Here is a 13,154-nt window from a genome sequence, read left to right as displayed (position 1 = left end):
ATGGGATCATCGTTTGTATGTAATGGGTTTCTTGCTATAAAAGGAGGTTTGTGCCCAACAAATCAGCTCCCTAGATGCCCTGATCTACATTCTAAGCATATATGCAAAGCTAACGTTTAATTTGTCAATACAAAAGGAAAAGGTGAATGAAGCAGCACAAGTCCAGGTATGTGAGATGGTCTCACTCCGCCCTCTATCGTACAAACAGCCTCCGATCATCTACAACATCTCCATACGAATTTGGACCGCAGTACGCATCTACAATCGTATCCAAAAAGTAATTATTCGTCAAACATCCATATAAGACATCAACGTTTCGACCTGTAAAACATGGGGTCTTTCCCAAACATAACAAGAAGTCTAAATAAATATTTTATTTATTTTTTTGTATGTGGACAGCTGTAGCGTGTCTATGACATAAGCAGTGACATTTTTGGGACGCCTTGATCCGTGTAGTGACGTGAGCCGGTCTCTTCGGAATCCGTGACCGATCGGAATCTTAAGTTGGGAATACACTTTCTATATGATATAGTTAGAATAGTATGCACATTATAAAAATGTGTTTATGACGTATATTCTTTGCACACACCTGTGGGATCATCATTATTGTTAATTCTGGGCACGATTGGTGTTTGTGAATCATTTGATGGTTTTTTTTCTTTATGTATTTAAGTGGGTTTATTTAGACTTATTGTTAGGCTTGAGAAAGACCCCATATGTTTTACGGGTCGAAATGTTGCTGTCTTGGATGTTTGACAAATAAATTGGTTTTTGGAACTATTGGTGATACGTGTTGTGTTTAAAATGTGAGTGTGTGTGTGTGTGTGTGTATATGTATATATATATATATATATATATATATATGTGTGTGTATATTATTATTATTATTTTCTCTTTAACTGGAATAGAATTTTGTGTCTAGATCTGGATTTTGCCAGAACTCCTGTGCATAGCCGTCTTCTGTTCAATTCTCAGGCTTTTTTTTAAATGGGATTAAAGGCTACGTACACCTTTTTTGAAATCTATTTTATTTATTTTTTTTATAAAAATGCTTACCAGTTTTTTTTTGTGCAACATTATGAATACTTTTTTATTAAAAATTATTTTTACTTTTTAATATGGCTGCTTTGTATCCTGTATAGGGAGCAGCTGTATTTAGCGCTGAAACCTGTATCCGTCAGGTCAGCGGTACTGACGGGATCAGCGTCAGTGGGTCCTGCCTGGATCGAGCTGTTAGGGTATGTTCACACGGCCTATTTACGGACGTAAATCGGGCGTTTTTGCCCCGAATTACGCCCGAAAATAGCGCCTCAATAGCGCTGACAAACATCTGCCCATTGAAAGCAATGGGCAGACGTTAGTCTGTTCACACGAGGCGTATATTTACGCGCCGCTGTCAAATGACGGCGCGTAAATAGACGCCCGCGTCAAAGAAGTGACCTGTCACTTCTTGGGGCGTAATTGGAGCCGCTATTCATTGACTCCAATGAATAGCAGCGCTAATTACGGCCGTAATTGACGCGGCGTTCAAGCGCCTGCACATGCCGCTACGGCTGAAATTACGGGGATGTTTTCAGGCTGAAACATCCCCGTAATTTCAGCCGTTACGGACCCCCGCCGTGTGAACATACCCTTACTGATCACATCTAGGTTCATAACTTTGTTGTGATCGATAACAGTTGGAGCCTGACTGATTCAGGACTCAGCGCAAGATACAGCTGCTATGTATACAGGATGCAAAGCAGCTGTATTTTAAAAAGTAAAAATTAATTTTTAATAAAACGTATTTAGAAAGTTGCACAAAACACAGTTTTTCTATTGTTTTTAAAGAAAACAATTTCAAAGGTGTGCATATCCTTTAAAGCTTATGTCATTATTCTATGTATCTAGTATGGGCAGAAGTCCGCTCTACTATTATCCCAAACCGCACAAAAAAATATTTACCATTTGGCTAATAGAGCCTAATAAAAATAAAAAAAATACAGCGGACTGCTAGTTATAAGTCTTCTGTATTCATGAGAGCTCTACTACCCCCCCCCAAACCCTCTCGTCTGTGATCGATGGCTGCCATATTTATATGCATGTATACATGGCATCCATCAGTCTCTGGTGAGAGGGCTAGAGAGAGCGATCCCTTCATTAATACAGCAGACTCCGAACTATACGGGCCTGTTCACATCAGCGTTGTCTTTCCGTTGAGGGGTTCCGTTTGAGCTTTGTCGGGGGAACCCCTCAACAGAAAGGCAAACGGAAACCATAGCTTCCGTTTGCGTCACCATTGATTTAAATGGTGATGGATACTTTGCTAATGTTTTTTGTTTGTCACCGTGGTGAAAGGGTTCTGTTTTTCTGACTGAATCAATTGTGCAGTCGACTGCGAAATTGATTCCGTCAAAAAAACAGAACCCTTTCACAACGGTGACAAACGGAAACCATTAGCAAAGTATCAGTCACCATTGAGATCAATGGGGATGCAAACAGAAGCTATGGTTTCCGTTTGCCTTTCTGTTGAGGGGTTACCCCGACTGAAAGCTCAGACGTAACCCCTCAACAGAAAGGCAACGCTGATTTGAACATGCCCTTCTAGTTCTGTAGGCCCTTACGCCTCATGCAGACGACAGTGCGTGCCGTCCGAGGACATGTTCCATCTTTCCTTGGATCGGAGACTCGGACCATTTTTCACGAACCGGATTCACCTGCTAAAGTGAATGTCTCCATGAAGACTATCGGTGCCACTGGGATTTCGTAAAAAACGTCCCGAGTGGCACAACGGTCGTGTGCATGAGGCATTAGTCTGCTGTATTCATTGTTTATTATTAGCTGAACTGCAAAACATTTCATGTTTAATAGTAGAGTATACCTGTGCCCACACTATTCTGCTCTTTAAAGCCTTATGCACATGGCAATACAGCTCCATATGTACTGCTGTATTGTGGCTACGTACTGCACAATTAGTCTCTAGAAGTAGTGCTTTTAGGGAAGAATACCTCGATTTAATACGGCATGCAAATCTGCATTCCACCGTTTCTATTTTTCCAATTTTTATTTATTTTTACCCCTTAACAATCGATCTAAGAATCTATGGGCCTTTACATCTAATTCAAATTTTACGTCATATTCCCATGCGGCAGATTTTATTTCCCCTCAAGTAATCTCTGTAAAATTAGAAGTCCATAGGTCCATAGATATTCAGGGTATATTCACAAGTGGCAGACGTTTCTGTGACTGTCATATTGACATACTGACTGGGGCCTGCAGAAGTCCCAGCATATGCAGCAGAAACCACCCATTCAGATGTATGACTGGATTACAATAAATCTGTGGGAATATACCTTTTATAAGCACCGTGTGACGCGTTTCCCAAATAAGGCCCTGTGCATGACTCACTGGACTATTCGAACACATTGAGTGTTTACTTTTGGAGCCATTCCATGGCCTTCTTGGATGCCTTTAGCTTTCTGACAGAGGCCAGTATGCTTTGTGTCATATATACCATTCGGCCATATCTTTAAAACCACCTGCCTAGTATTGTGTAGGTTCCCCTTGTGCTTCCAAAATAGCTCTAACCCATCGAGTTAGGGACTCCACAAGACGTCTCGATGTGTCCTGTGGTATCTAATACCAAGATGCTCGCAGAAGATCCTTTAAGTCCCTTAAATTGTGAGGTGGGGGCTTCTTGGATTGGACTTGATTTTTGAGCACATACCACAGATTCTCGATCGGATTGAAATCTGGGGAATTTAGAGGCCAAGTCATCACGTTTAACTCTTTATCATGTTCTTTAGACCATTGCTGAACATTTTTGCAGTGTGGCAGGGCGCATTATCCTGCTGAAAGAGGCCACTTCTATTAGAGAATACCATTTCTATGTGTACTTGGTCTGCAACAATGTCTAGGTACGTGTCAAAGTAACATCCACATGAATGCCAGATCACACGATTTCCTCGCAGATCATTGTCCAGAGCATCACACTGCCTTCTCCGCTTGCCTTCTTCCCATAGTACAGGGTGGGCCATTTATATGGATACACCTAAATAAAATGGGAATGGTTGGTGATATTAACTTCCTGTTTGTGGCACATTAGTATATGGGAGGGGGGAAACTTTTCAAGCTGGGTGGTGACCATGGTGGCCATTTTGAAGTCGGCCATTTTGTATCCAACTTTAGTTTTTTCAATGGGAAGAGGGTCATGTGACACATCAAACTTATCGAGAATTTCACAAGAAAAACAATGGTGCACCTGGCTGTCTACATGATGTAAAAGAAAATGTGATTCATTAGACCAGGCCACCTTCTTCCATTGCTCCATGGTCCAGTTCTAAAGATCACATGCGCATTGTAGGTGCTTCCAGTGGTGGGCAATGGTCAGCATGGGCGCTCTGACAGGTCTGTGGCTGAGATGCACTGCGTGTTCTAACCTTCCAATCATAGCCGGTAGTAACTTCTTCAGCAGTTTGTGCTGCAGTAGCTCTTCTGTGGAGTTGCATCAGTGAGACATGGCCGCCCATGACCCGGTTGTCCTTCCTTTTGACCCCTTTTGGTAGGTACTAACCACTTCATACCGGAAATACCCCACGGGACCTGTAGTTACCACCACACAGTTGTCTAGCCATCACAATTTGGCCCTTGTCAAAGTCACTCAGATCTCTACATTTGCCCATTTTCCTGCTTCCAACACATTAACTGCAAGAACTTATTGTTCACTTGCTGCCTAGTATATCCCACCCTTTGACAGGCACCATTGTAACAAGATAATCAATGGTATTCACTTCCCCTGTCAGTGCTTTTAATGTTATGGCTCAACCGTGTATATCCCCCTCTATTTCAATTACAGCCACTGTCCCAACTCGAGAGAAACCGATCCAAAGTATGATTTTGCTACCACCATAGTTTGAAGTAGATGTTGTGTTCTTTGGATGTTGAGCTGGGTTTCCTTTTTGTTGAACTAAATGTTTAAATATATGTCACAAAACCATTGTTGTAAAAACAAATTTTTTTAATCTCCATTGTATTTAAAATAATTATTCTTCATGATGACTTATGTTTAGGTGGATGAATGCAGTGTAATATGGATTAAAGGCTTTGACCACCTTCACAAACCAATTTTGTTTCTCGAATGCATCTAAAATGAAAAATTAAGCACTTTTGCAACTAGACTTAATTAAAAATATCCTACCGTTTTGTGTCTACATCTCCTATTCTTACCTATTTGTGTCCATAGTAATAGACCACAAAAACTCTATGTAGTCTGATCCTGCAGTTTTTATTCCCTTCTACCTATCCCCTACCTTTTTCCTTTCAATAATTTTTTTTATTTTTTTTAGACATGATCTATACACATGAGAGCAAAAATAAAGAGCCTGTATTAATACAATTGCACATGGAATGTAGAAGAAGAGTTGTTACATGATCATGGTTACATGTTAAAGTCCATTACTTACGCCTGTAGATGGAAGATGATGGTGTTATCAACCGTATTGATAGTGTATCTATTTAATAAGATGTTCAGGTGCAGCTTTAAGGTATAGTTGTTCACAGAAACATGGTAAATGTAAACTTACAGAACGTGCTTATAATGTATAGCTTTCCACCACGAGAGCACCTCAGAAGATATTGGAATTATGTTGGTCTTTGCTGCTTTTTCCTAAAATACCTTTGGTAGATAAGCAAGAGATAGGGGATAGAGGGAAGGGATTATGACTGCAGAAGAGGACTGCTCAGGGTATTTGTAGCCCGAAGAAGACGCATACATCTGCATAGCAACTATAAACCCAAAATGGAAGGACATTTTTAATGAAGACTTTGCAGAGTTGCTTAATTTTTCATTTTAGATGCAAGTTGGACATAGTGTTTAAGGTACGGAGAGTCCAGGATGAAAGGATAAATAAGATGGAGGTGAGCTACATACCCAGCTTCTCAATTCCTCTTTATATGTACTATTGTAAGTTCACTTTGTCTGAAGGGGGTCCGGAGTGCTCCTTGCCATGTGCTTAGGCATGTCAATCACATTGTGAATGCAGTGCCGTTGATCAAGTTTTGATGGGGGGTGGGGTGGTTAGACCTCTGTATGTAAGAGATGTGCACTGTTAGGCTGTGTGGGTGTCCATGGGAAGAGTGTGTTCTTAGATGGTGGACTATTGATCAACCTATTTTTTGCATTCTGTAGGTTTTCCCGCTCTGATGAGCTTTCACGGCACAAGAGATCCCACTCTGGAGTGAAGCCATACCAGTGTACAATATGTGACAAGAAGTTTGCCCGCAGTGACCATTTGTCCAAACACATGAAGATACATCGATGCCAGAGAGTTGGTGGATGTCGGACACCACGAACCAGCACTTAACGTCCTTCGTTTTTGTTTGTTACTCCAGCTGGCCACAATGAAATAAGTTGCTGCTTTAAAAAAGATGCCCTTTGTCTATGATGTGAATTTCATGAAGGACCTGTATAGCAGACCAATGGGTAACGGTGGAATAACCCATGTCGAATCAGTTGGGCCTTCTAGGGATTGTGACACTGATTTACCAGTCCCAAGTTACTGTGCTATGCTTTACTTGGCTGTTTTCACTTATACATCTCTTCTCGTGTCTCTATGGATAGAGCCTTTAGCAATGAATCCCTGTGAATATAGCCCTACCTCTCTTGTTGACTGTTACTTCTTTTCATGGGTTACATTACAGACCCTGCCAAGTAGTCTGTTCATATACAATGCCATAAGCATCTGTCATTTTGTACAGATTTGACACATTTAAAGGCTGTTACTTTCATGACACACGTGTGTGTGGCAAAGTCTTTATATTGGGGAAACCTCAATTTGTGTTTTTTTTATTGGCCGTAGTAAGATGGGCATCAAGTTAATATATCTAGAAGAAGAAATTGTATAAGTACGTACAAAGTATGTCTGTGCACTTAACTTACAGTATACTGTGTGCTATATCATACACAGGCAGGTGTATACTTTATAAACTCATTATGGCTGCAATATACACACTGGAAGCTGTTACAAAAAAATTCATTTTAGAATTTAATTAATACCAAGTTGTTTTCTTCATGTGAAGGTGATATCCTTACAACTATCACTAAATACTGTTACGTATCTACAACCTTAAAGGGGTTTTCCCATCTTGGAAGTTTTATAGCATATCCACCTAATATGCCATTAAATGTTGAATAGATGCGTGTTCCACCTCTAGAACGGGGCCACCTAACCCCCTGTCCTACCTTCTCCTGTTGTCACTGCTCCCCAGCCACTGATTTACAAGGTGGCTGGGAGTATGGAAACAGCTGAGCTAAGCTGTTTCTGTAACTTCCAAAGAAGTAAATGGGTTTTACACTAACAGAGTAGCACAGCGACACAGTTTCCATGGCTACGAGTTCCAGAAACAGCATAGCTTGCTATGCTACGCTGTTTCCGTAACTCCCATTCACTTCTAAGGTAGTTATGGAAACCGCATAGCACAGCAAGCTTGACTGTTTCTATACTCCCGGTCACCTCGTAATTCAGTGGCCGGGGATAAGGTAGGATGGAGGTCAGGGAGCCCGTTCTAGAGATAGGTCTGGTGCCCGCATCTATCAGGCATTTATGGTATATCTTTTGGACATGCCATAAATGTCTGAGGTTAGAATGCCGCTTTAAAGAAGATCAGTCATGGTGGGACAACTTTTTTTTAACACTGAAATATGTCCCATTCTGCATCTATCATAGCCAAGGGCTATATCTCTGCTATTATAAGGGTCAGACCACATTTCTCCCGTTTCTTCCAAAAAGCAAAGCAAAACTGTGGTAAAGCCACAACGTGTTGACTTACCCTTGTAAATATTTGTGCACTCACTGTGAAGCACAGCCTTTACCATGTACCTATACCACGGTTGACCTTTACCCATCGACGGATCTGTAGTGGGTCATATTTTGTAATAACTAAAGAAGGAAGTTATCCCACCAGTGCAGGTCTTCTTTATACACTGTTCCAAGTCTATTCCATGTGTATAACATTTAAGTATTGCAATAAGGGCAGCAAAGTCTAAAAGCTGTATTCCATCCACTATGAAAGCCAAACTTCTGTAGAACATCACAAATCTAATACAATGGTTTCTATACAATGACCGTGTTGAATGTTAAACTCTTCGTAATGTTGTACATCAGATATTTATGTATAATTCTAGAACACGTCTACTAGCTGACAATGACATCACTACAACAGCTGTTCATTTGTTTGATACAAACACTTGATAAACCATCGTCTATATATCGGTGAATGTTGCCTGGGGCTCCGCTCTCTACATAATACGTTTCTGTACAGTTCTATTAATGGCAGATAAGATTCTGTGCCACTTCTGCATAGAGCAAAGTGAACAACAGACTTAATATTGCATAGGTACTGTGTACCCTTTGGGTCTCACTGTGTTTTGGTTGAGATTTCCATCTCTTTAGAAAATCAACAGTCTTCCAATGGGTGTCTTATATTATTCGCAGCCTGAAATAGGTCATTTCCAGTGTATTCAGTTTAAATATTGAGTTTTTCCTGAAGTCCATGCAGGCAAAGTTCTATATATATGTAGATATTTTATGCATAGGTAAGTTTGGATAGATCTTTCATCGGCACCTCTGTTACGAGTAATGCTTTTTCATTCTGTTTTGTGAGCATGGCAGCCGTGCCACCTGCAGAATAGCTTTAATACAGAAGTTGACAATATAAAAGTACTATGTTGGCACTTATCATTTTACAAATAAGTTTTTCTCTAACGTGTCTTGAGGTGATGAAACAAAGGTAATTTATCATTAATAAAATGTAAACAAAATATCAATGTTAGATAGTGCCCACGATACACCATGCCATTCTTGAAAAATGTTGGCACTCGTTTAACAGGGCTACTGGGTAGACTGCACTTAGAGGTTGTTTCAGATTGTGGGTTCCCATCCTTGCTTAAAGTTTGTTTTGGAAGAGAGTCTTTTGTGTACATAGTGTCCTCAACAGCCCCATCCACACACCACTCGCTGCTGTCGTTCATAGAGGATGTCTCCAATGTGGGAGACACTTCTAGTTCCGAATGTGGAATTTAAAGTTCCTGGAAATTGATAGCGGTTTTTTTTGCAAGTAACACTACCTAAAATATTTTTACTAGCTTCATGGGCGGCTCAATATTAGTCACTTGTGCTCTGTTATCACAATATCCGGGCCTCGACGTGTCTACTATAGAAGAATGATCACATCTGCCATGGGCCCCCTCTTTAGAACATATTTAGCCACTACCATAGGAGTAAATGGTTTACTGTGCCAGCAGTGAAAATGTAGCTGTTTCAGTAATACAGCGGATTGCCCCCTGTTGGGAGCAGGGGTAAAAGAAAATATATTATTTGATGAGGGTTGTCGAGTTATTTATTTGTAGGATATGAAGTCATACCGTCTTCTAACAGACATGTATTAGAAATTCTGCTCACATACCTTTTCTTATAGTGCATCAGGCCCCTGTCACAGTAGAATGGTATAGCCCACAGATTAGTCCTGTGTAATGCATCCACAGGCTAAGGCCGCAGACAGCCACCCGTATTTTCGGCCCGTGCGCCTGTACAAAGTATGGCAGCACGGTCCCTAAAAAGCAAAAGATAGGACATGTCCTATCTTTTGCGGTACACTTCTACGGCCTGGACAGCTTCCCGTAAATAAAGAACTATAAATAAAGACTATAGAAGTGAATGGGTCCGTAATTGCGGTCCTCAATTATAGACTATTTTTACTGTAATATATGGACCGCATGCTAGCCGCATTTCCCGGACCGAACACCGTTCAGGGAGCCGGGCTCCTAGCATCATAGTTATGTATGAAGCTAGGTATCCCTGCCTCCCCGCAGGGGTTACTGTCCCATACTGAAACATGGTTTTAGTAGGGGACAGTAGTCCCGTGGGGAGGCAGGGACACCTAGCTTCATACATAAATATGATGCCCGGCTCCCTGAACAGTGTTCGGTCCGGGAAATGCAGCCGACATGTGGTCCGTATATCACGGACCGAACATGGTCGTGTGCATGAGGCCTAACTGAATATGACTAAACGTGGCAACAGTCATGTGACCCTCCCCCCTCCACACACCTATCATGTGACACCTAACATTCAGTTAGCAACAGGGTTACATGACATACATCTGTTGGGGCAATATAGAGGACACATGCATGGACTAATGGTGGAAAAATTATAAACCACTGCTTTAAGGTGCTACTATTTACTGTCTCTAGATGATTTATAAAATGGCCACCTGTCTCTATGGGATGTTGTTAATAAAGTTCAATCTTAAAAAAACCACCAGATGAGACGGAGAAGAATGTAAGAGCTGCTCCTCACAGACTCTGACAGACATGATGATGAGATGTTGCTGTAGGAAGAAATACTTTTAGAACTTCTACTCCCCAATAACTTATTATTAACCTGTTTATATACCTGGACAGCGTTACCTGAATGCCAGTGGTCACATGATGGGGGTCACATGACTGTCCATTCAGTTATCATATGGTGTTTTTTTTTAATGGACCAATCTGTGGGCTATGCCGTTTTCTTTTTTAGACCGACAACTGCACTGATATAAGAAAGGTATGTGAGCAGTATTTTAAATACATGTATATAAGAAATCTGTATGATTTCCTATTCTATAAATTTATTTTTAAAAATTATAACTCGATCATCCCTTTTAATTGTATTTTCTTAAAGAATATTTCAATTATATGCATTGAAAGCATATCCCTGGGACCCCTAAATATCAGACATTGATTGTCTATCTTTGAAATACCCCTGTAATAATATACTCTTTTTACAGGGTGGCACTTCTACTTTTCAATTCTGGTTTACACTACTGTGTATAGTGTTCTGCTATAATGCAGCAGGAATATGTGTGTGTATAATATATATAATGTCTTATGGCTCCATTAAAATTACTATGAAAATTGCCATGGCTCTTTGGAGAGAAACGATCTTCCTAATCTATTTTATATAAAGTCTCGGTAATTATTTGAATACAGATTTATTGTTGTGGGATAAAACTAGTTTTCATTTACATCTTGAGTTGCTGTATGTGCAGAGAATTTAATTGCAACCTCTATGGTGAGTGCTGTGAAGCCATACTAGCCGATTAACTGGAAAGTGTTCAAAGAGGCTGTAGAAAGAGGGGTATGAAACAGCACCACTCCTGTCCATGGGCTGTTTCTGGTACTGCAGCTCCATTCACTTAAATAAGGCTGAGCTGCAATACCTGACATAGCCTGCAAACAAGAGTGGCGCTGTTTCTGGGGAAAAAAAGCAAACCCTTTTCTCTAATCTCATACAGCCTCAATACTCTGCATAAAATACTATATTCAGAGATGTGTTCTTTTCTAATTGGTATATTTCTGTTCTTCTAAATTGTACAGAAACTCAATATTATATCACATATCTTATATGATGTCTTTCAGGTCAAGCTCCGATTTAGTAGCAGGATGGGCGACAAATAGTAATTCTTTTACAATGGTTTTAGTAGGTTGCATTGGTCTGTAATGGAAACTGAAATATAATTGTATTCTGCTGGTGACACATTGACCGAAAATCCAAGTACGACTGCTTTGTGTTACGTGCTCCTTTTTTATATGCTCATTGTCCTTGCCTTTACCATACGTTGCGGCAAATCCAAGCTGGTAATTGCTGTGACCTGTGGAAAGCAAACTCTTTTTAAAGGGATTCTCCATTATACATTTATTTTTCATAAATATGATCCACGCAGCACTGAGGGCCTGTTCACATCCGTGTCAGGGTTTAGTTTGTGGGTTCCGTCAGACCTTTTCGTCAGGGGAACCCATGAACGGAAACCATAGCTTTCCATTTGCGTTACCTTTGATTTCAATGGTAATGCTTCTGCTGCAAATGGTTTCCGTTTGCCTCCGTTCCGTAAGGTTCCCGTCATTTTGGCGAAATCAATTGCGCAGTTGACTACGCTATTTATTCCGCAAAAAAAATGGAAACCTTACGGAAATCAATAGCATAGTCAACTGTGCTGTTGATTTCTCCATAAAAACAGAAACCTTATGGAACGGAGGCAAACGGAAACCATTTGCAACGGAAGCATAACCATTGGAATCAATGGAAATGCAAACAGAAAGCTATGGTTTCCGTTCATGGGTTCCCCTGACTGAAAGGTCTGACGGAACCAACGGATGGAACCCTGACGCTGATGTGAACAGGCCCTGAGATGGAGAAAGCCATGGTTTAAATCCTGCCAAGCCTCCGTGCCTTTTCCCTTTCTTCAGTTAGTTGGAAATTCTGAGAGTTCTGCAGCACTTCCATAAGTCAAACAACCTCATTGAAAAGACTGGTTGTTAGGCAATGTATCCCTAGCGACTAGACTACAAACCTACTTTAACTTTTTGAATTCCATATCGTGGCACATTTAAGCCCCGCCCTGGTTTTACCCAGGAAAGCCCCAAAACTGCATAGAAAAAAACTTTTTATGCAAATCTTCACAAACCCCATCTCTTTCTTGTCTCTTTCGTGGTGCAGTCCCGCAAAAAATGGGACTGTTGGGAGGTATGCATACTGTCAGACATGACAACTGTTTGGTACAAAGCTGGATTGACACCATACTGTCAGCAGAGAAGGAAAAAGCAGCAGGCAGCAGTGAGCCATGCCATTTCCGGCTGTAGTTCTAATCAAATTTTCCGTTTTTCATCATAAATTTCAGTGGTGACTCACTTTAAAAAAAAAAAAAATGTTTTAAATTCTAAATATTGTATAGTTATTTTTATATTTTGATCTTATAAAGACAGTCTGTTCTAGAGATTTAATAAACATCAAATTTTTCCAGGTATTGCCTTGGCATAATAAATAATGGTTCTTACTTACCCTGTTTATCATTTGAGTTTTTATTTATGGGCGTTCCAAAGTTTATTGGATGGGCTAGTCCACACGTGGCGTAAATATTGCGGATTTTCCGCAGAGTGTTTTCTTGTGGAAAATTCGCAGCATAAGGGCTCGTCCACATGCTCCGGAATTGCCGCGTTTTTTCAGGCCGGAAAAAAGGCAGCAGAATACAGTGGCAGCAAAGTGGATGAGATTTAACAAATCTCATCCACATGCTTCGTGAAATTGACCTGTGGTGCGTAATTTTTGGACCGCAGCATGTCAATTCCTGCTATGGAAAGT

The 13,154-nt window shown here is 40.6% G+C and overlaps 1 protein-coding gene across 1 annotated transcript in view; it reads left to right on the top strand.

Annotated features, from left to right (window-relative positions):
* The window catches only part of LOC142743235 (Krueppel-like factor 15), a 34,261-nt gene extending 21,437 nt beyond the window's left edge, over positions 1–12,824 (top strand). Inside the window, exon 3 of the mRNA XM_075853803.1 lies at positions 6,167–12,824. Within this exon, the coding sequence (XP_075709918.1) occupies positions 6,167–6,341 (175 nt within the window). The 3' untranslated portion in view covers positions 6,342–12,824. The remainder of the gene's footprint in view (positions 1–6,166) is intronic.
* The last annotated feature ends 330 nt before the right edge of the window (positions 12,825–13,154 follow it).

The sequence above is a fragment of the Rhinoderma darwinii genome, chromosome 2 (genome assembly GCF_050947455.1).
Source record: "Rhinoderma darwinii isolate aRhiDar2 chromosome 2, aRhiDar2.hap1, whole genome shotgun sequence".
NCBI lineage: Eukaryota > Metazoa > Chordata > Amphibia > Anura > Rhinodermatidae > Rhinoderma > Rhinoderma darwinii.
The sequence above is the reverse complement of the archived record's forward strand: the minus strand, read 5'-3'. Positions and strand labels throughout refer to the sequence as shown.